At 47.0% G+C, this 18,162-nt stretch overlaps 1 protein-coding gene across 1 annotated transcript in view; it reads left to right on the top strand.

The window, feature by feature from the left end:
* The window catches only part of FAM227A (family with sequence similarity 227 member A), a 76,276-nt gene that overhangs the window by 14,881 nt on the left and 43,233 nt on the right, over positions 1-18,162 (top strand). Inside the window, exons 7-11 of the mRNA XM_043562595.1 lie at positions 702-851; positions 8,011-8,112; positions 8,582-8,686; positions 10,570-10,693; positions 16,674-16,781. Of these exons, the coding sequence (XP_043418530.1) occupies positions 702-851; positions 8,011-8,112; positions 8,582-8,686; positions 10,570-10,693; positions 16,674-16,781 (589 nt within the window). The remainder of the gene's footprint in view (positions 1-701; positions 852-8,010; positions 8,113-8,581; positions 8,687-10,569; positions 10,694-16,673; positions 16,782-18,162) is intronic.

The raw sequence follows: 18,162 nt of genomic DNA, 5'->3' as shown, positions 1-18,162 counted from the left end.
GCCCTTTTTAGAGGATCTTAAAGTAGTTCGCTCTCTCTGTCTCTATCTCAAAACAAATAAATAAACACACTTAAAAAAAAAAAAAAAGAAAAGTAACTCAGTCCCCCAAAATGTTTCCAGCAGGTGCCTCGGGTGATGGCAATTGGTTTTCTCTTTCCACTTTTCTGTATCTTCACATTTTTTATAGTTGTTATATTGCCTTTTTTCCCCAGAAATTCATAATGAATAAACCCAAGGGGGAAACTGTATGGTCCAAATTATTAATGACAGTAATATTAATTGGAGGTAATCCGTGAGTAGTTAGTTAAATGATAGCCCATCTTCATAACAGGATCTATTCTCTGAAGTGATACATTTGAAGACAGTGTAGCAATGTGGAAAATCTAAGGTGGAGAAAGCAGGACACCGTGTGTGTGTGTGTGTGTGTGTGTGTGTGTGTGTGTGTGTATTTATGTATTGTAACATGAGTCGAGTTGTATCTGCATATTTGTAAACATGCTCAGAGCCTGAAAGGGAAAATAGAAATAATATAAATCATTTGGTAAGAGGTGCTGGGGTCCTAAATGTGCCCCCATTTTGTCCAGTTTCTGTAAGCTTGTTACACCATCTTCGTGATAAAAAGGGGAAGATATCCTAGTTTTTAGTTTTAGTTTAAGCTGTCAAATGATGGACCTCATTTTCATACCTGCTTTTCGTTTCAGAAAACAGCAGATAAAAATCTGCTGGTGGAGCTGTACCAGCACCCACATAAATTTAACAGCGCTGTGCCGAACAGGCTTCCAAATGGGGTGAACTTCTGTGACATGGTGGGCAATGTGGTCCGGGCTGAGAGAAACCGCCTTAGTGGCAAGGTAAGGAGGGAGAGTGGGCAGCTCACCAATGTTACCAACTGTGTGATCCGCCTGCTGTGAGCCCAGCTGTACCCCAGCTTTACAGCAACCATGTGGCAGACAGACATAGCCGTCCCGTTCTATACCCCAAGGAACTGAGTCAGGTTCACTAAGTAAGTCAGTTTCCACGGCCAGACAGTTTGCAAGTAACTGAGCCGAGATTAGAACCCAAGCCCGTGTTCCCTCCAAAACCTAGATTCTTCCTCCCTGAGCACTCATTTCCAGACTGTTTTTTTTCATTTTTCATTTTTTATTAAAATTATTTTTAACGTTTAGGGGCGCCTGGGTGGCTCAGTCGGTTGGGCGACCGACTTCGGCTCAGGTCATGATCTCGCGGTCCATGAGTTCGAGCCCCGCGTCGGGCTCTGTGCTGACAGCTCAGTGCCTGGAGCCTGTTTCAGATTCTGTGTCTTCCTCTCTCTCTGACCTTCCCCCGTTCATGCTCTGTCTCTCTCTGTCTCTAAAATGAATAAACGTTAAAAAAAAAAATTAAAAAATAAATAAAATAAATAAAAAATTCTTTTTAATGTTTATTTTTGCGAGAGAGAGACAGAGCACAAGCAAGGGAGGGCAGAGAGAGAGGGAGACACAGAATCCGAAGCAGGCTTCAGGCTCTGAGCTGTCAGCATAGAGTCCGATGTGGGGCTTGAACTCACAAACCGTGAGATCGTGACCTGCGCCGAAGTCAGACTCTTAACCGACTGAGCCACTCAGGCGCCCCCAGACTGCTTTGATCATGTGTCTTATTGGCAAAAAATTTTGAGCGTGCACCATCATGATCTATGTTTTTTTGTAAATGATATACATACATGCTCTGTTGTCAACTGCTACATTATATATTAGTAATCTTAATTTCTTATTTCTCTTAGTTAGACATTAGTTAGAGTATTTTCCTCCCACGTCCCTTGGTGCCCCTTGGGGAGAACAACCACTTGGAGAGCAGTGCATTGGAGCACGCTGGGTTCCTTGGGAAGCAGGGCGGGGGGTGGGGCCGGTATTCCAAGGCCTAGAATTTGTGAGACCACTCAAGAGGCGGGGATGAGTGCAGAGAGGTGTGGGGAGGGGAGGAAGCCCAGGAAATGGTACCCGCAGCCCTATAGCTGGTCTCATCGCCCTTCATGGTGTCCCCAAAGCGTCGTCCCCTGCCGGGACCCAGGTTCTTAGCCTTGTCTACCTGTACTTCCCACTGCTGCCTCAAACCACTTACTACCCCGTCTCTCTCTCTTTTCTCCTCCTCCCTCTGTCGCTTTGTCTCTCTTTCCCTCGCTCCTCTCTCCCTCTGCCCAGCCACCTTCCTTCACTCCCTCCTCTCTTCACGATTTCTCCCTGCTGCCTTCTCTCCGGCGGCGATGTCTCTGCATCAGCTCCGTCGGTCTCATTCCTCTGTGTCTTGTGTTCAGACTTTCTCAGAGTGATGGTCTGTGTGGGCCAGCCGCCGCCCAAGATGACAGTGGTATTTGCTGGAGTTCCAGCGCCTGGCTCCAGCATGGACTGCAGTCAGCAAGTGGACAGCTGCCTTTAACCAGTCGGTAGGGGCTCTGGGCCCAGGTGCCTGGTCCCCTGCCGTCTTTGGCAGAGGGGTGGAGGAGCGGCGGGCACTCACAGCGTCACATTCCCTCCAGGAGAGTGCAAAAAGATATTCCCCACATTGTTATTTGGGACAGCAAGAAACTGGAAGGGAGGTAGTGCCTCTTGGTGGCTAAGTAGCTCTCTGGGCTCTAGTTTCTGCTGTAAAGTAAGGATAAAAGCAGTCTCTACCTGGAGGTGTTATTGTAACATTAAATAAGATAAGGATCTTATTTAAGTGTATAAAAAGTCCTTAGCGCAGTGCCTAGTAAGTCAGAAGTTCTCAAAAAATGGTAGTTTTTATTATCAGTGTTATTAGCTTAATGATGAATAATAGAAGACTAGCACGGTCATTTGGGGTATATGTATCATGGACTATTTAGCCATTAAAATCAATGTTTACAAAGAGTGTATTGCACTATGCTGTGGTGTTAAATGAAAGATATCAGTATATAAAACTCTACAGTATGATGCTACGTAAGCACATACAGGAAAATCTGGTGATGGAACCATAGTAGATATCACCGATGTTCACTGAGTGATAAGGTCATACTTTTTTTTCCCTCCTTTGCCTGTACTTCAAAAAAAAAAAAAAAAAAGAGCGGGGCACCTGGCTGGCTCACTCAGAAGAGCATATGACTCTTGATCTTGGGGCTGTGAGTTCAAATCCCACCTGGGGTGTAGAGATTACTTAAATAATAAAAAAAAAAAGTTAAAGATAGATGATAGATAGATAGGTAGGTAGGTAGGTAGATAGATAGATAGATAGATAGGAGAAAGATTTGAGAACAAATAGGTTGTATGTTTTATGGACCTGTTGTCCCTGTGTGACCTTCCAGCCCATGACTTTGCTTGCCCTGCACAGGCCCACTGGCACAGCCACATGTATTCGTGTTCCATTTGCTGTGTGGGTAGCCCCGAGGACAGTGACTGCTGTTACTTAATGTTCCATTTTTGAGGTCCCATGGGGAATGTTCTCCTTAGGCCTTAATCCCCAGAAAAACTACACATCCCCTGGCATGATTTTAGTCTTATAACTGGTGTTTTCCTTCGGCTCCCAGGAAACTCAAGGCAAATTTGTGTCTTGGCTTTATTTAAAAAAAAATTTTTTTTAAGATTTTATTGGGGCACCTGGGTGGCTCAGTCTGTTCAGCATCTGACTTCAGCTCAAGTCATGATCTCACCGTTCGTGAGCCCTATATCGGGCTCTCTGCTGTCAGCACAGAGCCTGCTTCAGATCCTCTGTCTCTCTCTCTCTCTCTCTCTCTCTCTCTGCACTTCCCCCCAGCCCCCCCAAATAAATAAACATTGAATTTTATTTTATTTTATTTTATTTTATTTTATTTTATTTTATTTTATTTTATGTTTTTATTTTTGACACACAGAGAGACAGAGCATGAGCAGGGGAGGAGCAGAGAGAGAGGGAGACCCAGAATCCGAAGCAGGCTCCAGGCTCTGAGCTGTCAGCACAGAGCCCGATGCGGGGCTTGAACCCACGGACTGTGAGATCATGACCTGAGCCGAAGTCGGATGCCCAACCGACTGAGCCACCCAGGTGGCCCCTAAACATTGAATTTTAATTAAAAAATAAAAACTAAAAGATTTTATGTTTATTTTTCTTTATTTTTGAGAGATAGACAAAGCACAAGCAGGGCAGGGGTAGAGAGAGAGGGAGACACAGAATCAGAAGCAGGTTCCAGGCTCTGAGCTGTCAGCAGAGAGCCAGATGCAGGGCTCGAACTGATGAACCGTGAGATCATGACCTGAGCCGAAGTTGGATGCTGAACTGATTGAGCTACCCAGGTGCCCCATTACCTTTGTTTTTTTTAAAGTTTATTTATTTTGAGAGAGACAGAGAGAACACAAGTGGGGGAGGGAAAGAGAGAGAGGGAGAGAATCCCAAGCAAGCTCTGCACTGTCCACATAAAGGTGGATGGGGTCTGAACCCATGAAACTGTGAGATCATGAACTGATCTGAAATCAAGAGTCAGACCCTTAACAGACTGAGCCACCCAGGCGCCCTCCTGTGTCTTACCTTTAAAAGGACCCTGTTCCAGCCTGTTCAGGGGCCATTGCAAACCCTTCCTTGCCTCCTCGAACCCTCTCCTCTGTCACCGCACCTTCCCTCTTGGCAGTGACATTGCCTCTGCTCTGGAGAATCGGGAGGCCATCACTAGACCGTGAGCTCCATGAGGACGAAAGGCCCGTCTCCCTCCGTCAGTGGTTGGCCCCAGCCCGGCACCGAGCCGAGCCTCGGAGGCCAAGAGCTGCCCTCACATTCTCACTGCCATTCTCTCCTCGGTGCTGCTGTGACCCACCCCCATTCCTTTCCCATCACTGAAAGTGGCCGTGTCTGTCCGCCCTTGGCTCTCAGAAGGCCAAGTCCACAGGATGTGTTTCTGTTGTTCCATTAGACGACCTCTCTGTAGAACTGGCCCAGAGGATGACTCCCTGCACTTGACAGTTGTATCCTTCCTCGGTCCCTGTAGCAGCTTCTCCGTCTATGCAGGCAGCACGCTTTGGCCTTCCAAGCCCACGTTCTTCAGGACCCCTGCCTCTGCTCCGTCTTCTTCCTCTACACAGACTCATGGGCGGGGAGGGGGTGGACATGAGTCATCTCCCCGCATGAGGCTAATCACACTTAGGGACTGTGTCACCACCTCCAAACCCCATGCTGCACTCCGACTCCCATATCCCCCCGCCTCCTGCCCTTCTCAGACTCATGACACTGCTTCTCCTCCTGTCTGGTCGAAAACTGCAGCCTTCCAGCCAAGCATAAGCCAGTCTCCTCCCTGGTCCTCACCCCTGCGTCTGAGCCATCACTGAGATTCACCTGCTGTCTTCCCTGTACCTCCTCCTCCTCCTTGCTGCCACTGCCAAGTTCAAGCCCCACACCTTCCTGTCTGGATCACTGCACCTGCTGTTTAGCATGCCTTCTGCCTGGCCATCTCCGTCCCCTCTAATGTACCTTCTCCCTTCTTCCTCTGGTCTTTTTTTTTTTTACTGTTATTTATTTTTTTTTAATTTTTCTTTAATGTTTATTTATTTTTGAGACAGAGAGAGAGCATGAGCAGAGTGGGGGTAGAGAGAGAGAGGGAGACACAGAATCTGAAGCAGGCTCCAGGCTCTGAGCTGTCAGCACAGAGCCCGACACAGGGCTCGAACTCACGAGCTGTGAGATCACGACCTGAGCCGAAGTCAGATCCTCAACTGATTGAGCCACTCGGGCACCCCCATCCAGTCATTTTTACTCTCCCCGGTACCCCAGAGCCCCTCTATATGCCCCTGGGATTCCTTCTCTTAAGGCACCCATCACACTGCATTATAAATGTCTGCTTACTTGTGAACATCTCCAGGGCAGGGACTCTCCATCACCATCTAGGCACCTAGTAGGTGCTCAGTAAATAGCTGTTGAGGGGCTGAAATGAACTTTTTGAAAGGAAGCAAGAGTGTGAATAAATAAGTAAGAGCTAGCACACCTTTAGTGAGTGTTTCCTAAGTGCCTGACACTGTTCTGAGCACTTTGTGTGTGTCACTCACTCATGTAACGGTCATGGCAGTCCTCGAGGCAGGGACGATCGCTGTCCTCTCCATTCTCCGTGATGCTGGTAGGCTGGGTCCAAGGGTCCCTGGCTGCACACAGGATAGAAATCAAACAGGGGCCAGCAGGAAGTGAAAGCAGAGTTTATTAAAGGTATAGAGAGAGTGCAGGTAGAGACAGAGTGTCTGGGAGACTCAGAAAGGAAAGGGATATGAATCTTGTCTATGTTTGGGGTCTAGGGTTTTTACTGAAGATGGTGTTCCAGTGTGTGTGTCCTCTCAGGCATCCGGGAACGGTTAGAACAAAGACCAAGGCCCAGGTGTTATTCCTTGGAGCCCGGGGATCTTGGCATCAAGATGTTTAGCATCCGTGGGCTGGAATATGCATATGATGGTTTTTCTGGTCATTCTCACCCGGTCCTCCCTTAAATGTCTATTCTAAAGAAATCATCAACTCCTTGTACTTTACAAGGAGGACAGGCACCATTTGCATTATGAGGCTTGTGTAAAGTGGGGTGTGCAGGTCCTAGCAAGAATAGAAGAGGAAAAAGCAAAAAGCAGGGTCTTTTTTTTTAAGTTTATTTATTTATTTTGAGAGAGAGAGCATTAGCTGGGGAGGAGCAGAGAGAGAGAGAATCCCAAGTAGGCTCGAACTCACAAACCGCAAGATCATGACCTGAGCCAAAACCCAGAGTCAGAAGCTTAACCGACTGAGCCACTCAGGCCTCCCACAGAAAGCAGATTCTTATGGAGTCCTTCAGTTTCCCTCTGTCATCTGGTTGAGGAAGCTGAGCACATACAGGTTCAATAACGTTGCTCAAGGCCACACAGCTTCTTAGCATAAGAGCTGGATTTGAATCCAGCTGGATTCGAAGTCTGTGCTCTGAACTGCTCTGACTGTATGTTTTCTCTAAGGAAACGTGAGGAACGGTGAAAAAGACAAAGCAGAGAGCTGGGCTCAGAGAACTCCCTGCCAATGAGGGAGGCTTATCCACGCACCCTGCCCCCAGCTTCCATAGGCCTGAAGGGAGAGCCAAGGAGTCTCCCCCTTTGCATCCAAGAGGGGGCAGGAATGGGATCTCTTTGCTCTTCATAATGCTAAGAGGCAGCGTGTGCGGTGTCTCTGGGGTCAAGCTGCCGCTCCGGAGCCTCCCCGGCCATGCGAACTTGGGCAAGAGTCCTAAACTTTCGGACCCTCCCTTTCCTCTTCTATAAACCGGGGATGCCTGTAGTAGCTACCACCTAGATGGTAACAAACGAAATGAGGTGAGGGGCGAAGGGCGCAGCCCTGTGCCAGACGCATGGTAAACATTCAACAAATACTACATGTCATTACGCTATTAAGATGATAGCTCTGGAATCAGAGTCAGGTTACCGGGTCGCCTTGCAACGAAGTCTGAATTTCCTGCCCCTCCGAGTTCGCTGATAATTCCGATTTTAGAGTTGCATGTGCTCACCGTGAACCCCGCAGAATCTCCTGGTCCAGTGACTTGCAGCTGTGTAGCGTGTGTGTTTGTTGATTGCCGCTGATCGGAGTAGGTGACAGAACGGGGAAGCTGCCTCCAGTTACAGATTCCAGTGCTGGCTCTGCCACTGGCTGGCTGTATCTCTTTGGGCAAGGGACTTCAGCTCTTCGGTCCTCAGTTGGCTCGTCTGTAAGGTGGGGATAGTAGTAACACGCCTTGTGTGATTATCTTAGCGGTTAGATGAGAATGTGCAAAAATACCTGGAAAGGCAAATAGTCGCCACTCACTAAACTAAAAGGGTAAGTGTTTCTTTTAAGTTGACTCCAAAGATGACGGGTGGGAAGACGGTGTGGTTAGCGACAGTAACAAGCTGTGGGACACAGGAGGAAAGGCGGGTTCTGAACGGAGAGGATTATTAATCTGGTTGTGGCTCCACAGTCACAGTGAAATCATGAAACAATGAAAAATTGTGTTTTCAAAGACAACAGCAATAATAATGTGAATTTTGTTGTTGTTGTTGTTGTTGTGTTTTTTTTTTTCTTCCCAAGTCTTTCTGCTCCGATAGAGAATTAGAGAAGTTTCTGTCTTCTCCTTCTCCAAGAGCCATATGGCTGGATAGCTTCTGGTGGATCTTTCACGAGAGGTACCAGGTAAATCTGCGTGCTTCTCTCCCTTGCTTAAGTTACTTTTCTATGGAATAAACCCCAATGTCTCTAACACGGGCTACCAGGCTCTCTGATTCTGTGGAGCACCCCTGCAGCCCCATCTGCCACCCCTTCCCTTCCCCACCCGTGCCTCGTCCATCCATCCTGTGCTTCAGCCTCCGCACAATGTCCCGTAGCCCCCTGAGCATCAGGAACGGGTCCCTGACACACGGCTGGTCGAGCACAGGGCCGGGAGCAGGGTCGGGACCTCCCACCCCAGGGTTTGCGCACTTTCTTCAACAATCCACCCCACGTATAAATCGATTTCATAAATCCTATAAAAATCAGCGTACTATTTCGTAAATGACAGGAGGTTCACCCTCTCGAGAATAAGAGTACGTATTTAAGAACCTCAGGCCTTAGCCGGTTCTTCAGGAGGCTCTAGTAACTCCGTCTCCACTCTTATTCCTGGTAGCCAAACAAGGAGATCCAGAATAAGCTGTTTGATCGGATATCCCAACACTACGCGTCTCTCCTGTTGCATGAATCCAAATCCCACTATGAAGAGGCTCTCTTGAAAGTGAGCACCAACCACTGTTGGGAGAACAAAAAATCACGCTAATGCCAATAGAATGCCCTTAACATTCTTTCTGTGAGGGAGTAATTAGTAAGTTGTGCTATATTCATACGCAGACTTGCAATGCCGCAGTCACAAAAAGATAAGGTAGATCTATATATGGCGTATTTTAAGTGGAAAGCAAAGAAATTTCTAGAACTCTGTGTTTAAAAATGTATATGTATATATGCATGTGTGCCTATGAATAGAAAAAAAAAATCTGGAAAAATACTTACCCAGCTCTTAGCAATGATTATCTCTGGGGAATGAGGTTGTAAGAGACTTCCTTTTCTACTTTAAATATTCCTGTAGTATTCAAATAAGCATGTGATTTTAAAATTAAAAAGCATGAATATACATACATTCACAAAGACTGATTTAACTACGTAAATAAACTACCACAAAGTTAAAAGGCAAATGCGAAACTGCAGAAATCACGGAGCATATATGTCACACAATGGAAAGAACTCTTACAAATCGGGATGACTGGCTGGCTCAGTTGGAGGAGCGTTCATCTTTTGATCTCGGGGTCATGAGTTCGAGCCCCACTTTGGGTACAGAGATTACTTAAATACACAACAACTTAAAAAAAAAAAAAGAACTCTTATAAATCTTATGAAACCCCTTCTAGACCAGCAGACAAAGTACCAAACCAGAAATTCATCAGGGAAGAAATACAAATGGGAAAAAAAGTTCACCCTTAACAGTCGTCAAACATACAAATTAAAACAATAGCCATTTGATGCCCCTTTTTACCTGCTGGATTGCATGGATTAAAAAGAATAATCGCCAGGGTTGTGAAGGATCTAGGGAAATGACACTCTGACAGTCTGAGAGAGAAGTGCATCGATACATTTTTGCTACGATAAGCCCCCAACGTATCATAGCTGCTATGATTACTATCGTGATTCCATCTTTTTTTTTAATTTTTTTTTTCTTTTAACGTTTTATTTATTTTTGAGACAGAGAGAGACAGAGCATGAACGGGGGAGGGGCAGAGAGAGAGGGAGACACAGAATCGGAAACAGGCTCCAGGCTCTGAGCCATCAGCCCAGAGCCTGACGCGGGGCTCGAACTCACGGACGGCGAGATCGTGACCTGAGCTGAAGTCCGACGCTCAACCAACTGAGCCACCCAGGCGCCCCCGTGATTCCATTTTCTGGAAGTCATAATCGAATACTCGGGAAAAAACTGCTTTCACTCATGCATTCCACAAAGTTGTGACTGCCTGCTATGTGCCATACATAGAAACGGTATCCACTGATGGGGGGTGTTGAAGTAAATTTTGATATGCCTACTCAGCACAATATTATGAAGTTCACTCGTGGGAAAAAAAAATCCCGAAGAGTTTCTAACAACCCGAGGAAGCGCTTCTACTATATTGTTAAATGAACAAAGCCAGATATAAATGTATAATTTGAACTCAACCGTAGTTAAGAAGGGACAACAGTTCCACGCGTGCAGAGGGGAAAAAAATAACAGTCGTGGTACTTCCTGTAATCTCTGATGGGCGGGTCAAATGTATCTTGTCATCCGGGCTACTCTTTGGAGGTGGCAGAAGGGGCTGAGCCGCAGACCACGTGCAGAGGGAAAGCGAGAGGGGGAAAGCCAAGCCTAGCCTGAGGTCTGAGGTGGGGTCCCCAGGTAGGGTAAGGAGTCCACCAAGATGTGGGCCAATGACAGATAGAAACTGCTCCCCCCATGAATGGAAGGCACCACGGTGTCAGGTGGAGAGTTTTATCGCAGATCCTTTCCACAGTCGGGGGCTCTTTTCTGGGTGCAGAAACGTCCAGAACATGGCCTGAGCTCTGCTTCCCCCACCCCCACCCCGCCCCCGCCCTCCCCAGAGGCTGCCATCACTTCTGAGTAAAGCCCTGTACACCAGCTTCTGTTGCTGCTTCCCACAGTCCTGGTTCAACACGCACGATTTCAAGTCGGACATCTGCAACACGATGAGCCTGTGGATTTCGGGTAAGAGGAGCCTGCTCTGTCCTGGGGAACGCGATTCCGGAAACACTTTTCTGCCTGAGCCTAGGTCATAACACCTTTTACTGAGGCAGCTATCCTCTACTCTCGTTGACGTTCAAGAAGGTAAGGTGTGCGGTTAGAGCCCCGTGGAGTACTGATCTCGCCTGCTTCCGCTGAACAGTTCTGAGATGTTCTTAGTCCCTTTTTGTGCCCAGTGCATCTGTAGGGAGCAGGCTCCAGCCGAGCCCCATTAGTTGGCCATGTGCTGTGGGCTGATGGATGCAGAACTCAGCAACCCCAAAGCGTATGCTGGTTGGACGATCCCAACCTTCCTCCCCCGGGTGACTCCATGTGGCCCAACTGTAGTCCCCTTGTCCCTGCTGCCCGCACAGTGAGTGCCCAGGGTGGTGTTTGCTTTTAACGGCTTTTCACTCCCCTTCCCCACTCCCCTCTTCTCAACCTATATATTTTCTAAGGCCCTTAAAATCTCCTACCTATTGAGAAGTTCCTGGGTCCTAAGTACTGTGCTAAGTAAGCACTCTTTTACATTTCCTATTGTCTTGGGGGTCTCCAAGCCGTTCCCACATTAAGGTATTTGCTAGGCGAACTCTCAGGTCTCAGCATGTAGGAGTATTGACAGCCAAGATTATGGCAGTGCAATGAGGTTACACAGCCAGGGAATGTTCTTTTTTTTTTTTTTTAATTTTTTAACGTTTATTTATTCTTTTTTTTTTTTTTTAATTTTTTTTTTCAACATTTATTTATTTTTGGGACAGAGAGAGACAGAGCACGAACGGGGGAGGGGCAGAGAGAGAGGGAGACACAGAATCGGAAACAGGCTCCAGGCTCCGAGCCATCAGCCCAGAGCCCGACGCGGGGCTCGAACCCACAGACCGCGAGATCGTGACCTGGCTGAAGTGGGACGCTTAACCGACTGCGCCACCCAGGCGCCCCAATGTTTATTTATTCTTGAGAGAAAGAGAGCGGGAGCAGGGAAGAGGCAGAGAGAAAGGGAGACACAGAATCTGAAGCAGGCTCTAGGCTCCGAGCTGTCAGCACAGAGCGTGATGCGGGGCTCGAACTCACGGACCATGAGATCATGACCTGAGCCGAAGTCAGATGCTCAACCGACTGAGCCACCCAGGTGCCCCCAGCCAGGGAATATTCCTAAGGGAAATGACAGGCAGGGTCTGGAGGAATTCCTGTGCAAGCTTCCTCATGCTGTTTCCCTTCCGTGAGGAGTTAGGCAGGGCACTGTCATCCCTCTGCAACAAAAATGCAGCAACACGTGTGATGTTTCTGCCCAGCCGGCTAGAGACACAGCACCCAAGCTTTCTCCTGGGGGCTGGTCACATAGGGACCTCTGTCTGTCATGTACCAAAATTCCAGGAAAGCAGGTGTTCAGCAGAAGCCACACTGTTTTACAGCTTGCCACTCTCACCAGTTAGGGGGAAAATTTCCCCCAGCTTTATTGGTATAATTGACGCATAACATCGTGTATGTGTAAGATGCACAACGTAACGATTTGACGCATGCATATGTTGGGAAATGTTACCATAATGAGGTTAGTTAACACATCCTTCATCACACATAATTACCATGTTGTTGTTATGGTGAGAACACTTAGAAGCTACTCTCATGACGACAGTCAAATATACAACACAGTATTGTTAACTGTAGCCATCATGCCGTAGATCCCCGGGACTCATTCCTCCTATAACTGGAACTTTACCCCCTTTGACCCACATCTCTTCATTTCCTCCATCCCCAGCCCCTGGCGACCACCAGTCTACTCTCTGCTTCTGTGAGTTTGGCTTTTTAGCTTCCGCCTATAAGTGAGATCACGTAACAGTATTTGTCTCTCTCCATCTGCCTAATTTCACTTAGCATAATGCCCTCAAGGCCCATCCACGTTGTTGCATTGTCTGGCTTTCCTTCTTTTCATGGCTGAATAACATTCCGTTGTGTATATATATGCCACATTTTCTTTATCCATCCACCCATTGACAGACACTCAGACTGTTTCCATGCCTTGGCTATTGTGAATAATGCTGCAGGGAACCTAGGGGTGCAGGTATCTCTTTGAGACTGTGATTTCATTTCCTTTGCAGTAGGATTCCTGAATCATAGAGTCGTTCTATTTTTAATTTTTTGAAGAGCTTCCATACTGTTTCCCATAGTGACAGTACCAATTTACATCCCTTCCAACAGTGCACAGGGTTCCCTTTTTTTCTACATCCTCTCCAGCATTCGTTGCCTCTGGTCTTTTTGATCATGGCCATCCTAGCAGGTGTGAGGTGATATCTCACTGTGGTTCTGGTTTGCATTTCCTTGTTGGTTAGTGATGTTGAGAACCTTTTCACATATTTGTTGGCCGCGTCTTCTTTGGAAAAATAACCGTTCAGGTCCTTTGCCCATTTTTAACCAGATTATTATTATTTATTTATTTATTTATTTATTTATTTATTTACTTACTTACTTACTTATTTTTGCTATTGGGTCTATGAGTTCCTTATATGCTTTGGATATTTAACCTCTTATCAAATGTATGGTTTGCAAATATTTTCTTCCCTTCCATATGTTGCTTTTTCGTCCTATTGTTTCTCCTGCTGCACAGAAGCCTTTTAGTTGCATGTAGTCCCATTTGTTGATTTTTGCTTTGTTGCTTGTGCGTTTGGTGTCGTAGCCAAAAAGTCATGGCCAAGACCGATGTCAGAGAGCTTTTTCCCTATATTTTCTCCCAGGAGTTTCATGGTTTCAGATCTTACATTTAAGTCCTTAATCCATTCCAAGTTAATTTTTGTTAAGTGGTGTAAAAATTAGGGGGTCCGGTTTCATTCATTTGCATGTAGCTGTCCAGTTTTCCCAGCACCATTTATTGAAGAGACTGTTTTTTCCCCATTGTACATTCTTGGCTCCCTTATCAAATGTCAGTTGACCATCTATGTGTAGGTTTATTTCTGGGTTCTCAATTCTGTTTCATTGATCCATGTGTCTGTTTTTATGCCAGTACCATACTATTTTGATTTCTTAGCTTTGTAATATAGTTTAAAATCAGAGAGTGGGATGTCTCCACCTATATTCCTTTTCAAGATTGCTTTGGCTATTCAGGGTCTCTCGTGGATGCATACAAATTTTAGGATGGTTTTCTCTACTTCTGTGAAAAATGCCATTGGAATTTTGAGAGATTGCATTGAATCTGCAGATGGCTTTGGGTAGTATGGATGTTTTCACAATATTAATTCTGTTGATCTATGAACACAGCATATTTTTCCGTTGATTTGTGTCTCCTTCAATTTCTCTCATCAGTGTCTTACAGTTTTCAATGTACAGACTTTTCACTTCCTTGGTTACATTTATTCCTAAGTATTTCACTGTTTTTGATGTTATCATGAGTGGGGTTGGGTTGTTTTCTTTATTTTTTTCCCACATAGCTCCTTGTCAATGTATAGAAACCCAACTGACTTTGATATGTTGGTTTTGTATCCTGAAAAAGTACTGAATTTGTTAATTCTAACAGTTTTTTGGTGGACTCTAGATTTTTCTGCATATGAGATTGGGTCTCGTATGAGACAGAGACGATTTTACTTCTTCCATTCTGATTTGGATGCCTTTTTTCCTTTCTTTCTTCTAATCATTCTGGCTAGATCTTCTGGTACTATGTTGAATAGGAGTAGTGAGAGTGGCCACCCTTATCTCGTTCCTGGTCTTAGAAGAAAAGCTTTTCTTCACCATTGAGTATGATGTTAGCTGCAGGCTTGTCATATGGGGCTTTTATTACACTGAGGTGTGTTCCTTCTGTCCCCACTTTGTTGAGTGTCTTTATCACAGAAGGATGTTGAATTGTGACAAATGTTCTTCCTGCACCGATTGAGGCTATCATGACTTTTATCTTTCCTTCTATTAACATGTATTATGTTGATTGATTGATTTGTGGCTATTGAACCATCTTTGCATCCCAGGGATCAATCTCACTTGACCATGGTGTATGATCCTCCTAAAATGATGCTGAATTCAGTTTGCTGGTACTTTCTTTTTTTTTTTTTTTTTTTAATTTTTTTTTTCAACGTTTATTTATTTTTGGGACAGAGAGAGACAGAGCATGAACGGGGGAGGGGCAGAGAGAGAGGGAGACACAGAATCCGAAACAGGCTCCAGGCTCTGAGCCATCAGCCCTGAGCCTGACGCGGGGCTCGAACTCACGGACCGCAAGATCGTGACCTGGCTGAAGTCGGACGCTTAACCGACTGCGCCACCCAGGCGCCCCGTTTTTGCTGGTACTTTCTTAAGACGTTTTGCATCCATATTCACCAGGGACATTGGTCTGTAGTTTTCTTGTAGCATACTTAATCTGGATTTGGTAGGAGGGTAATGCTCACCTCATAAAATGAGTTTGGGAGTGTTCCCTCCTCTTCAGTTTTTTTGAAAGAGTTTGAGAAAGGTTGGAGTTAATTCTTTAAGTGTTTTGTAGAACTCACCTGTGAAGCCATCGTGTCCTGGGCTTTTCTTTATTTGGGAGGTTTTTGATTACTGACTCAATCTCCTTACTCATTATCGGTCTGGTCTGCTTTTGTATTGCTTCATGATTCAGTGGTGGTAGGTTGTACACTTCCAGGAATTTGCCCACTTCTGGGTAGTTAGGGCAAGTTATATCAGTGTAGAGAAATGTTTACCAGACAACTCGCAGATGCTAGCCAAAGGCCAAGTTCACAAGCAAGATTTTCCAAGGAGAACAGCCTTGTGCCTGCTCAGCCTTTTCTGCACACCCATTTAATCCTCTTAACATATGCAGACTCCAAGAAGTCCCACAGCCACCAAACAGGGGAGCAGGCGTTCAGATCCAGGCTGTCCCGCTGCAAAGCTAGGTCTTGACCACTGCTCCACCCTTCCTCTCATTTTCCGACTCTTACTTCGCTTCGCCCTTCCTATTTCCCGTTTTGTCCAAGACTGTGCCTCCTTCCCCTAACGCATTCTCAGCAATAACCGCCCCCCCCCCCGTCCACTTGCTTTGTCCAGTGGAGGCAGCATCTTTGCATAGGTGGTCAAAACTTCTCAAGGGATCCTTGGTCTTTTCCTTTCTACACCAAAGAACCGAGGGAGAAAGTGGAATCCTTCTAATGTCTGAGCGTTCAGGTTCCAGGAGCCAAGACTCTGAAGCACGTGGTTTTCTTACAAGAAAAAGCATCAGCCCCATTAGTGTCACCATCAAATATTTAGGGAGAACCCATTTCTGGTACTTAGCTAAGTGTGATAAGATGTTGGACAAATACTTGCTAAGCACCTGTTTGTTATGTGCTAGGTCCAGAGCTAAGCCCTGGAGGTGCAAAGGTGAATAAGGCCCAGGTCCTGCGCTCAGGGAGTTCCCAGTCCAGCAAGAGCAGAGGAGATGGGCAGGAAAACCAAAGTCTACAAACCCTTCACATCTGTGTACACAGGGTCACGCATCCTGGTGTGATCGGATCGGATCTTGACACTCACGCTGTCTGGAACGCAGGGCGAACTTCATCTCCATTTTCTTTGTTTGGTTTTTTTAAGTTATTAAAAATTTTTTTAACATCTATTTATTTTTGAGAGAGAGAGAGACAGAGCATGAGTGGGGGAGGGGCAGAGAGAGAAGGAGACACAGAATCCCAAGCAGCCTCCAGGCTCCAAGCTGTCAGCACAGACCCTGATATGGGGCTCGAACTCACCAACCGTGAGATTATGATCTGAGCCGAAGTCGGACGCTTAACCCACTGAGTCACCCAGGCGCCCCACCATCTCCGTCTTCCAGAGGAAGGCACCAAGCCGACCTAGAGAGGAAGCGGGGGGAGCTCCACCCGACCTCCGCAAGGCTCAGGGCCACTGTAGGGTGGGGCTAATGCTAGAAGCCCCGCCTCCCTAGGACCAGCAGGGGGCTCCTGGAGGAGTGGCTCTGGCTTCTGTTTTCTGCTTCCCTTCTCTTTTATGGAGGTTTTCACGATCCCTCTTCATTCTCTGTTAGGTATATATCCTTGCCTACAGAGCTATAACAGCTGGGAATACTCGGAACTAGATCCAGAGAGATTCCGGAGAGAAGAATTAATTTTGCAGAGAAAACGACTGTTAAAGAGTAAGGTACCACTTGTGGACTTTAGCCCCCTGTGGCCCTGCCACACCCAGCCGTATCCAGTTGAGGCAGGGCAGGGCCTTAGTATTGAGGTAGTCGGGCCAGGTTCCCTTTGACGCTCCCCTGTCTGGCCACCAAAATGACTGAAATGCTGATGTTCAGGGTGCACTTAAAAGTCAGCGCAACATAATTGCTGGGCTGCAGGGGTGGAATTTTGTATTCTAACGATGGATGCCGGTTACTGGGTGTCTCTGGGTGTCCGGTTACTGGGACCCATAGCGCAGTCTAGGAGGAATTTAGGCAACGCAGTGACACTACCTTGGATTGGGCACTGTGGTGGGGCTTACAGCGTGGTGAGGCAGCACGGGGAGAAGTACCCAGTCCAGCCCTGAGCAGGCAAGTGGCATTGAAGCTGAGATTCGAAGGATGTGTATTTTAGGCAGTTGAAGGAGAGAATTACTGTTCCAGGCAGAGGGAACAGCATGCTAGAAGACCCAGAGGCATTTCTCGTGGCAGCGGTGAGAGGACTTTATGGGGTAACCAGTCTGTGGGTGGCTGAGTCAGGATTCAAACACGGGACTGCAAAGCCAAAGGGACACACTGTTGGGTCAAGTGGATATTTTCTCCAGCAGGGGGAGGCCTATCCTTTCCATGGGGGCACCCCAGGGACACAGAAAAGCCCTCTCTTTAGTAGGTGAATAGGACCCAGAGGGCAGACAACATCCCACTAATGAAATCCCTCAGCCACACCCAGGACCCTTTGGAAGTGGAGGATAGGAGTGAGAACATTATTTTTTTCTCAAATATAGTGGAAACAATGTGAGTCTAAGCACAAAGCTGTACTCTGATCAGCAGTAAAAATCATGCTGTCGCATGCTGACTCATTCTCTGCACCAGCCAGCTTGTGTTACTTTGTTTGCCGCCTACTCTACCCCTATGAGAGAGCCTGTTCCCCTCATCTTACAGCAGGAGGTGAGGGGCAGAGAGGTTCATGCGCCCAAGGCGCCCCTGCGCAGCTGGAGGGCCAGAATTTTGCCCAGACGGGCTAATCAACCTCCTGCTTTCGGCAGCCTGTGGGCCCTCTGGCCAATGAAGCCATTGTCCCCACTCAGTCTGCCTCCCTCAGGGAATGCGAGGCCACTCAGCAGGAAGGAGGGGCCCCCTGAGAGGTAGTACAGTCCCCACGATGGTGAGCCCCCTGTCTGCGCAGGGACACCGAGAGCCATGCCTTTGCCACCTAGAAGGACCAGCAGCGTCAGCGTCTCTAGCCCGGCTGCACCGGGCTCTGCGGTGGTCCCCCAGGGCTCCGTAAGCGCTGTCCAGTTTGCGAAGCGCCAGTCTAGGGCACAGGGGAGGGACTGCCTGGCAGGCCTCAGAGAAGAGC

The sequence above is a fragment of the Prionailurus bengalensis genome, chromosome B4, assembly GCF_016509475.1.
Source record: "Prionailurus bengalensis isolate Pbe53 chromosome B4, Fcat_Pben_1.1_paternal_pri, whole genome shotgun sequence".
NCBI classification, from domain to species: Eukaryota; Metazoa; Chordata; class Mammalia; order Carnivora; family Felidae; genus Prionailurus; species Prionailurus bengalensis.
This window is presented reverse-complemented; position numbering and strand designations above follow the sequence as displayed.